This window comes from Corapipo altera, unplaced genomic scaffold (assembly GCF_003945725.1).
Source record: "Corapipo altera isolate COAL_440 unplaced genomic scaffold, ASM394572v1 202, whole genome shotgun sequence".
In the NCBI taxonomy this organism is placed as follows: Eukaryota; Metazoa; Chordata; class Aves; order Passeriformes; family Pipridae; genus Corapipo; species Corapipo altera.
In genome coordinates this window covers 1,545,280-1,555,379 of record NW_020884980.1, presented here as the reverse complement: position 1 = coordinate 1,555,379, position 10,100 = coordinate 1,545,280, and the positions used below count along the sequence as shown (strand labels likewise).

The 10,100-nt window shown below is 64.2% G+C and overlaps 1 protein-coding gene across 1 annotated transcript; it reads left to right on the top strand.

The window, feature by feature from the left end:
• Window positions 1-414: 414 nt before the first annotated feature.
• On the top strand, window positions 415-8,022 carry CSF1 (colony stimulating factor 1). The gene is made up of 9 exons (XM_027665774.1): window positions 415-473; window positions 1,692-1,823; window positions 3,624-3,686; window positions 3,949-4,128; window positions 4,337-4,514; window positions 5,326-6,107; window positions 6,309-6,364; window positions 6,452-6,504; window positions 6,786-8,022. The coding sequence occupies exons 1-8, from the start codon at window positions 453-455 to the stop codon at window positions 6,501-6,503; spliced, it is 1,464 nt and encodes a 487-aa protein (XP_027521575.1). The 5' UTR covers window positions 415-452; the 3' UTR covers window position 6,504; window positions 6,786-8,022.
• The last annotated feature ends 2,078 nt before the right edge of the window (window positions 8,023-10,100 follow it).

Sequence of the window (10,100 nt, the reverse complement as noted above, 5' to 3'; positions counted from 1 at the left end):
GGGGGGGTCACGCACGTGGTGGGTGCCCCGAGCCGAGCGGTTCCGATCTGCCCCGAACAGACCCGAGCGGTTCCGATCCGCCCCGATCCGCGGCGGCCGAGCCTGTCCGATCGGATCCGAGCGGTGCCGAACCGAACGCATCGAGAGGCCCGAGCGATGCCGAGCGGTTCCGAGGGGCCCCGAGCGGTTCCGAGCGGCCGCGGTGGCCCCCCCGGCCCCGGCGGTGGCCGCGCCGTACCCGCCCGGTGCCGCTCGGTGCCGGCCCGGCCCGTCCGGTCCCGGCGCGGGGCCCTGGCCGCCCGCCAGCCCCTTTCTCATAAACCACATGCTGCCGCGGCGCTATAAAGGGGAGCGCGGCCGCGGCGGCGGCTCAGCCCGGCCCCGCTCGGCCCCGCCGCTGCCGCCGCCGCCTCGCCCGCTCCGCCTGGCCCCGGCCCCACGGCAGCCCCCCCATGCCCCGCCTCGGAGCCAAGGTACGGCGGCCCCTCCCCGAGCCCCCGCGCCCGCTGCCACCTGTGCGGGGTCCCCGGTTCTCCCCGTGCCCCCAGGCCGGTCCCCTCCTCGGGGGGTCCCGGCTGCCGGTGGGGGGATGCTCCAGCCCCTGCTCGGTTCGCGGTTCCAGCCCCGGATCCGCGGGATGCAACTCCGGCTCCAGCCCCGTTTCCCGGCTCCAACCCCGTCCCGATTCCCATTCCCGGCGCACGGAGGCCCCGGCTCCAGTCCCGACCGGTCCCCGGCCCCGGCGGAGTGATGCTTCAGCCCCGGCTCCGTTCCCGGACCCGCGGGATGAGGCTCCGGCCCCGTCCCGGTCCTCGGTTCTAGCCCCGGACTCGCGCGGTGAAGCCCCGTTCCCGCCCCGGTTCCGGGTTCCAGCCCCATCCCGGTCCCCGTTCCCGGCGGGGGAGGTCCCGGCTCCAGCCCCGTTCCCGGCTCCGTTCCCGGCTCCAGCCCGTCCCTGGCGGGGTGAGGCTCCGTTCAGCCGTGGCCGCATCTCGGCGGTGGCCGGGGAGGCATCTTGGAGTTTCACAAGAGGGGAGGATTCCTGGACACCCTCCAAGGGAAATTCCCCCCCACCCATCACCCAGGCACCCTGTCCCTGCCGGTGCCCCGGCAGAGGGGTGCACCCCGCACCCCGGGGGTCCCCTCCATCCCCGCCCCGGGAGTCTTGGCTCTGGGACAAGCCCCCGTTGCCCACCGGGGTCCCGCCACGGTCCGGGGCCTCCCCGTTCCTTTGCAGGGGGACTGGGAGGGAAATTTGGGACGAGGCCAGCGCTGCTGCATGGAAAGAGCCCGGCGGGTGCAGCTGGGGGGGGTCCGGAGGGTGGGAAGAGGATTTTTGGGGCTGGGTGGGTCAGTGTGTCAGACGGCTCCGGAGAGCCGGGGCGGAGGAGGAGATTTGCAGGAGAGACTGAGAAATGGTGTGGGAGAGGAGAGAGGGGCTGGATGGGGAACGTGGAGGTGACCAAGAGCCACATCCAGGCTTGTGTCACGGGGCCCTGGGAAATTCCCTGCTGACCTGGTGCTCCTAAAAATAGGATGGGGACGGGCGCGGGGTTGGAGGACCACAGTGGGATTATCTTGCTGGACCGTGGCCAAGCCTTGTCCACCACAGAGGTGGGGGGTGGTGGGGAAGGGCAGGGGGCTCGGTGTGGGGTTATCCCTGCTCCAAGCTTCTCCTGTGCCGTGCTCAGGTGTCCCTGCTCCGCTGCACCCTCCTGTCGTCTCTCCTCCTCCTCCTGGTCTGCAGCATCCATGAGACGGAGCAGAACAGCTACTGCCAGCAGATCATCACCGAGAGGCACCTGGCCGAGCTGCAGGAGCTGGTGAGTGCCCTCCCGGGGCTGTGCTGGGCGATGTGGGATCGCTCGGGGCTGGGCGGGCACGGATCAACCTTTATTTAGGGCCAAAATAAGGAAATCAGGTGGTTTGCAGCTCCCTCAGCGAAGGGATGGTACCCGGGGGCTGAGCATCCGTGGGCACCACAGACAAGTGGGCACCGAGGGGTGACAGTTGTTGTGCCTTTATTAAGGGTGACTGTAGAAAAGTGCCAGCAGGAGGGATGGGAGAAGAGGGAAGCAGGAGTGTGGCCGGGGAGGGGACAGGCGCGGGGCCGGGTGGGCGCAGGGGCGCTGAGGGAGCGGGGGAGAGGCCGGCGCTGCGGGCTGGGGTGTTTTCCGGGCGGTTCCGCAGGGGTTAAGCGGAGGAATCCGGCTGCATTCCTGAGTCCAGCTGCTTGCCTGGAAGCTGGGCTGGCAGTGGGGCTGTGGGTGGGTGGCAGGCAGCGAGGGAGGCCGCTGGCCAGGCCGGGTGGGCGATGGAGCCGGCAGGGCTGGGGCGGTGGGTGCCGGCATCCCGCGGGCAGCTCCGGGGGCTGGCACCCCCCCGCACCCCCGGAGCCGCTGCCGGGGCCGTGTCTCCCTCTCCGTGGCCCTTGGCTCACCTCCGAGCGGGGAATCACGCGGATGTTCAGGGCAGAAGCGGGAATCGGGGGCACGCAGGGATTTGCAGGGCTGTCGCAGATTAAATTCCGCCGGGAGTGCGGGAGAGAGGCGGGAGCGGCGCCTCCGGATGCGCGGCTGCTTTTGCTCCGAGCTCCGTGTAACCGCTGTGTCCGGGCTCCTTCACCTCTTCCTCTTCAACCACCACTTTAACCAGAAGCCGCTCAGCTTCCTCTGCCCGAGCCCCCTCTGCACCCCCAGCCCTGGAGCCTTTGCACCCCTGGGCTTTAAAACTGGGTGCTGGTTGTGGGGGAAGAAAGGATCCCCCAGCCCTGGAGCCTTTGCTCTGCACCCCCGGGGGTTCAAACTGGGTGCTGGTTGTGGGGGAAAAGGGGATCCCCCAGCCCTGGAGCCTTTGCTCTGCACCCCCGGGGGTTCCGGCCGTGGGATGGAGCAGGTTTGAATGGAAGCCGCGCTTTTCCTGCTGGGGATTGCAGCCCTGTCCTCGCAGATGGAGGAGCTCCAGCGCCTGCAGGATAATGGAGCAATTGTTTCCGGGCCGGCATCCCAGGCTGGGAGGAGAATCGCCGGCCGGCAATTCTGGCAGCCCTCGCTCCCCCAGCCTGGGATGCCGGCCCGGAGGGAGGGGGTTTGCTCGGGGTGGGTTTTTACTCCGATTGGAAAGGGTCTCGTGGCACGGGGGGCCGGCGGCGCCGCGGGGGCGACCCCGGCGCTTTGTGATGCCGGGGGATGCGTGACCTCGGTGTCACGGCCACCTCCTGCGCGCCGGGCTGCTCCTTTGCAGCCTGGGTTTGGCGGAGGGAGCGGGGAGAACTCAGCGGGGCTGGGCTTTGCCGTGGCGCTGGCAGGAAGAGGAGCAGGAGGAGGAAGGCAGGTGGGGTGGGAGCAGACAGGGAGAGGCAGCCAGGGGAGTGCAACACCCTGGTGGGAGCAGGAATCCTGGGCTCACCCCTGCCAGAGCATTGGCCTCGGGGGTGTGGCTGTGTGAGGAGGAGGAGGAGGAGGATGGTGTGGGATGAAGCAGGGCTGGGAGATTCAGGGGACTTGGGTGCCCCTTGGTTCCCAGGGCATGGCACTCCTGGGGCTGCTCAGCTCCAGCCCCTCAGAGCCCCTGCCCTGTCCCCTGGGAATGTGGGTGACCCCTGCCCTGCTCTGTCCTTCCAGGCTGACACCCAGATGCAGCACCCGGGCAGGGTCTCCTTCAAGTTCATCGACAAGATGCAGCTGGTGAGTGGCTCCTTGCTGGGGACAGAAGAGGACAAGGACATGCACCAGGACTGGTGCACGGTGGGGGGTTTCCAGATCCCAAATCTCCCCTCTCCTGTCTCCCTTTGTGGGAGGCAGCCCAGGAAGGACCAATTCTGCTCGGCCAGGTGGCTTCCAGGTCCCAGTTTGGGCATCCTGTGGGGTTGTAGCAAGGTTTCCCTCAGGCAAGTGTCCACCCAGTAACCACTCACTCTCCCTGTTTTGGGGGGATCTGTGTCCTCAGAACGACTCCATCTGCTATGTGAAAGCTGCCTTTCCTCTGCTGGGCAAGATTTTGGAGCGAACAGAGTTCAAGGAGAACTCTTCCAATGCCAGGAAGATGCAGACAGTGCGCAGGATGTACCACAGCATCGACGAGAACGTCGACCCCTGCATCAGGGAGGAGGATGATGAGGAGAGGATGGTACAGTGTCCTTGGCTCTGGGTCCTCATCCTGGGGTGAAATGGGGTGTCCAGACCATCCTGGGGTGGGTGCATGGGCAGAACCACCATGTGGAGCAGAGTTGGGGTGTTCATGGACACAAGGAGCCACCAAACCTTGCCCTGGGAGCGCCGTGATGGGGACCCTGGGTGTGTCACAGGGCTGACGCTGAGCCTGGCACTTCCTCCAGCTGTCCCAGATGTGCTTCAAGGAGTTCACCACCTCCCCCTATGAGATGCTGGTGCTGGTGAAGGATTTCTTCCAGGACATCAACCAGCTACTGCAGAACCAGGAGACCTTCGAGAAGGATTGCAGCCATGTCTACCATAGGGCCTGCCCGGGGCCCAGGGGGGCTGAATCCCCACCAGGTGAGATGCCAAGGCTTTGCTCTGCCCAGTTAAACCTGTGCCAGGCTGGGGGGGCTTGGGCTGACCTGCATGGAGCAGCTTGAGAGCCACGTGTCCCTGTCTGTGGGCACACGTGGGCACCTCGGTCCTTGTCACGGGGGGTGGTTGTGGTGCTGTGTCAGCGAGCTCTGCATCAGTGTCAGGGGGAAAAGGGGCTGGCTGCCCTTTGGAGGTGGGATGTGCTGGAAGCAAGGCCAGGGAGAGGTGCTGAGGGGGGCCAGGGAGGCATCTCCAAGGGCTGGCTGGAGGCATCAGGCTCGGCTCCGACTCAAAGCCCCAGAGGAGAAATGGAGGTGCTGGGACTGCTGTGCCACCAATGTCTGCATGACCTGGGCTGTGTCACTCCAGCTGCCTCAGTGTGCCCTGGCCAAGCCCTCAGGGAGAGTGATGTTGCCCCCGTGCTGTGTTTGCATGGCCCTGGAGGAGCTGTCTCCTGTCACCCTGTGGGAGCTGTGCTGTGTCCCTGTGCCCTGGGGGATGTTAAACGTGGCTGTCTGGCTCCTGCAAGTCCTGGAAAACCCACTGCCATCGGCTCAGGGGACCCGGTGACACGGGTTTGCTTCATCCCACCTGCTGCTTGTCACCTCCCTGCCCTGCCTGCTCCTGCCTGCTCCTGCCTGTCCCCTGCCTCTCCCGTTTTTTGGGGGCTGTTTGACCCGCTTGCCCCAGGGAAGGGCCGGGGGGTGCTCCCCCCGCCCTCGGATCTGCTGGCTGTGCCCCCCTCTTGGAGGCTGGTGACCCCACGGCCGTTTCTTCTCTCTGCTTCTTTCAGGTGTGGGGACAGATCCTGACTGCAATTGCCTGTCCCCTGCCCTCCCTCCTGCCACCCAGCCCTCCCTCTCCGCTGCCACCCGTTCGGGCAGGGACGGGACCCCCGTTAGCAGCCAGCTCCCCCCCAGCCCCCTCCGTGCCACCCTCGCTGACTTAGAGGCCCCATCCCAGGCCCCCAGTGTCATGGACGGGGGCTCGGGCACCGAGGAGCTCCCGGGTGCCGGCATAGGTGACACGGCGTCGGTGCCACCCCCCGGGATGCCGCAGATCCCGCAGGATCCCGCCGACAGCGCCGAAGCCCCGCCGGACACAGCCGGGATGCTGAGCCTGGCGGCGGAGGAGGACGAGAGCCCCGGGGATGGAGAGCTGGGGCAGCCAGCCCAGCCGCGGGGAGCCCCCGCGCTCCCGGACCGCCCCGGCGGGCTCAGGACCACCCCGGCAGCGCAGCCCGGCCCCGCGGGCAGAGCCCGGATCCGCCCGGCCCCGCCGGCCGAGCCCGTCACGCAGCTCCGCTTCTCCAGGATGGCCCCGGAGCTGCGGGGGGACCCCGGGAGCGGGCCGAGGGCGCGGGGCTGGGGGCTCAGCAGGATGAGGGGCCCCGAGGACGGCGCGGGAGCCGGGCCCAGCTTTGACTCGGGGTTTGTTCCGGGCACAGAGCAGCGCAGGAAGGAGCCGCCCGGCCGGGAGGGCCTCCAGGAGCCCCTGGTGTTCGTCGTGGTGCCCGGCGTGGTGGCCGTGCTGCTGGCAGTGGGGGGGCTGCTCTTCTACAAGTATAAGTGCAGGGTAAGACCCCCCTCCCCGCACCGACAGCCCCTCCCGCCTCAGTTTCCCCACGTGGCCAGTGTGGGTTGAGCCTCGTTTTCCCAATCATTTTGAGATGGAGGGACAAGTGGAGGAGCTGAGTGGGGTGGGAGGGTGTTACTGGGGAGATCTGCCCCTGCCCCTTCCCCAGGGCTCATTCCCTGTTTCCCTCTCTCCACACAGGTCCTGGAGCAGCCACTGGAAGACGGAGATTGCGACCCCGAGGAGCCAGAGAGGAGGTGGGTGTGATCTCATCCTGCCTGGGGGGGCTTTGGGAACCCCCACCCTGGCGACCCTGCCCTAAACCCCCCACCTTTCCCTCCCAGGGCACTACAGGGAGTGAGGGAATGTCCAGAGCTGGAGACTCAGGACCTCTGAGGTGAGCAGGGGTTGGATGGGACCTCACAGGGCTCCTGTCCAAGCCAATGTTGACTCCCTGGACTGTCCCCTTGGACCACGGGCAGGGAAATTCTGGGTGGGAAGGCGCTGGAGAGGAGCAGGTCTGGGCCCCAGCGCTGCCAGCGTGCGGTTTCTCAGCTCGTTAATCCATTACCGGCGCTTTCTTAATACTCTGAGTATTTTTTCCTGTGGTTTCCATGCGTTTCTCCCCCTCCCTGGCAGATCCTCAGCTCCCCATCACGTTTTTCCTGCTTTTCCCAGGGCCCCAGGCGGGATGTGAAGCTGGTGGGGGACGGATCCGGGTGGAAGGATCCCGACGCTCCCTCTTCCCTCGGCCAGAGACTGCAACCCCTCCCTGGCAGGGACAAAGGGATGGGGGGCTGTGCCCCCAGTGGGACCCCCAGCACCGGGAAGCGAGGGGCTGGAAGGCGTTGGACCGTCACGGGATGGTGGCAGTGGCTGAGGTGACACCGTGGTGCTGAGCGGGACGCTGGAGATGCTGGATTTGGAATGGTGGATCCTGCTCGGACATGGCTGAAGATGGAGAGGTCCAGCTCCTGAATCCTCTGGCTCTTCTGGTTTGGAGCAGCACCCGTTGCCTCCCTCCACCCTGCCTTTCCCGAGGCTTCAGCTGGAGCATCCTGGATGCTGTGGGGGGCCCCCCCAGCCCTGATTTGCAACTCAAACCCTCACACTGTGAATATTTAAAGCCCCCCCCCCCCGTGCCCGTGTGGGGCCGGGTTTGGGGGTGACCCTTGGCACCGTCCCCATTCCCATCCTCCTGCCGCTCCGTGTCCGAGCTGGCCTCGGCCTCGCCCTCCTTAGGGGCTGTTTTTAATAGAGCTGATGAGAGTCTTTATCCTGCACAAGTATTTTGGAGGGGCCCCTTTGCCCCTCGCGGGGTCCTTGCCACGAGCTGGACTCGCTGGGATCCCGTTCCTGCGCTTTGGAGAAGGGAATGGAGCCGGGAAGGACGGGATCCACGTGGACCTGAGAGATGGAACAGCCCCAGCCGTGCCTCTGGGGGCTTTTAGGCTCAGCTGGATTTGGGAAGATGCACCAACTCTGGAGACCCCCTAAAATCCAGTGGCTCCGTCCGGCCCTGGGTGAAGCATGGCCTGAGCTGCTCTGGGGGTTTGAAGTGTTATTTTTCTAGGAAGGATGAAAATATGGACAAACCAAACTGCTTTTAAGGAAAGCATCGCTATTAATTTGGGGTTTTTATATATATGTGTATTTATGACTGTCAGAGAGAGGGGGTTCCTGTGTGAGGGACTGGTGTAAAGCAGGAGGAAAGCCCTAATGCAGCAGGAAGGCTGGGGCCAAACTCCTGCTGTGGTGTAAGTTTACACCATGGAGGAGCTGATCCTGGGGGGAAAAACTTGCCTTTACCCCTGTTGGATTGAATTTGCCTTTTTTTTTGTTTGTTTGGGTTTTTTGTTGGTTTGTGGTTTTTTTTGTTGTTTGGTTTTTTTTTTTATACAATGAAATGTTGAAATATTTTATACAAAGGCATTTAAAAATCTATTTAAAGAAAATAATGGAAAACAACTTGTATATTTAATATTATTAATAAACAGAGAGGTGTAGCTTGGTGTAAGTGAGGGGGGGGTGGAGCCAGTGACCCCCCCCCGTGCCAGCCCTGGGGTCCCTGAGGGGCAAAGTCCTGGGTTGTGTCACCCTGCCCCGATTCCCTGTGGATGCACGTGGGAGTTCATGGCCACTGGAATGAGAGCAGAGGGATGGGATGGATCCATCCTTCCTGCCCCCGGCACTGGGAGCTCCAGGCGCCGGATCTGCCGCTGAGGCCCCCCCAAAATCTGTGTGAAGCAGCTGCTTAAAGCAAACACACTTGAGGCAAAGCTTCCTGGTGCCACTTTGCTTGGAGAGACAGCGCTGGAAGAGGCATTTCCTTCCTCTCCTCAGCCCCCTTGGCTCCATTTCCCTCTTTCCAGGAGCGGGGGAGCCCCATGTCCCACTCCCCCTGCAGGGATCCAGCATTTCCAGGGGGATACTGGGGGGCTTCCACACCATCCTGAGCCCCTCCCAGCTGCTGGGGGTGCAGGGTGACCCTCCCACTGCTCATCCCGGCGTTGGGAAGGGCAGGATGGGATCCAGGAGCGTTTGTGGGCATCGTTTGCTGACAAACAGGATTCCTCGAGAGGAGCTGAGTCAGCCCAGCTCTTCCTCTCCTCAGCAGCAGCCGGGGGTTTCCCAGGTCCACATCCCCTTCCCAGGGAAGTGGGACCTATAAATATCCTATAAATATCCTGTTGGATCTGGGCCACAATCCTTATGGTCGGATTTGAGGGGTATTTGAGGTCGGAGGCTGCTCTTAGGGATGGGCAGAGTGCCCAGATTTGGGGGTGCTGGGGGCAAAGAGCCCCTTCCCTGCTCCCAGATGCTCCAGGCAGCTCCAGGTGGATGTTGGCTGCCCAGGAGAGGGTGTTCCCTCTGGAGCTGAATGATGGCAGCTTAAAGCTTTGGGAGAGCTCAGGATTTACACCACAAAATCCCTCAGCCCCAGCTTTTTCTGGCTGCTCTGAGCAGCCCAAACCTGTAGAAGCACGTGGAAAATGCAGGAAAAAAGTGAAAGCCTTTCTCCTCACCCCGAGGTTCAGGCCGGGAGGGTCCTTCTGCTTCTCATGTCCCCAGCTGGTGGCCTTTCCCCCACCCTACCACCGACCCGAGTGGGAGCAGAGAGGAGATTCTGTGCCTTGAGCAGCTCCCCAACCCCAGGCCCCTGCAATTTGGGAGGGCAAAACCTTCTCTAACCCCCCACGTTGGGGATCCCACAGCTGGGGGAGACGTGGAGTTGTATCCCTGTCCCTCCACGCTTGTAGGGGAGGGTGGAAAAGAACCCCCCCACCCCAGTGTTGAATGACACGGGGGGTGGGGGGGGTGGCACCCCGGGGGTCCCAAATGGGTGTTTGTGCCTTAAAAAGCTGCTTTGATGGGGTGAGAAAACAGGATTTGGGGGAAAAGGTGGGTGTTGGAAGGGAAAGGCATCAGCAAGTGGCTCCTGGGACCTGGAGCAAGGGCTGGTACAGGATGGGACAAGGTGGGACAGACTGGGGTCACCCCACCCCACCACCCACCCCGGGGGTCCTGGGGGTCCCCAACATCGCTGGTGGTTGTGGCATTGGCAGGGCCAGGACCTCCCAGGCTCATCCGCTGCCCCCAACCCCCCAAGGACCCTGAGACCACCCCAAGAGCCCCCCAAGTGCCTTGAGACCCCGCCAAATTCCCGGAGCGGGCTCTGCCCACCCTGGGAACCCTCCCCGGCGTGGCCACGGGCACCGCAGAGCTGCTGACGGGGCAGAAGGGCCGGAAAGGCCCCGAGGCCGCGGCTCCGGGGGCACGGCGGGGCCGGGACAGGGGTTTGGCTGAGGAGCTGCTGCAGGATTTTGGTGGCCAGAGACCGTTTGTGGCCAGACAGAGCGATTTTGGTTAAAAGCCCTTATCTGTACTTCCCCCTGGGGTTTAACCCAAGTGCTGATGTTTGCCCAGCCTGTACTTTCAGGGAATGCCCTTGGGAGAGCGGGGCTCCGACCCCCCCTGTTGTCTGTGGGGTCG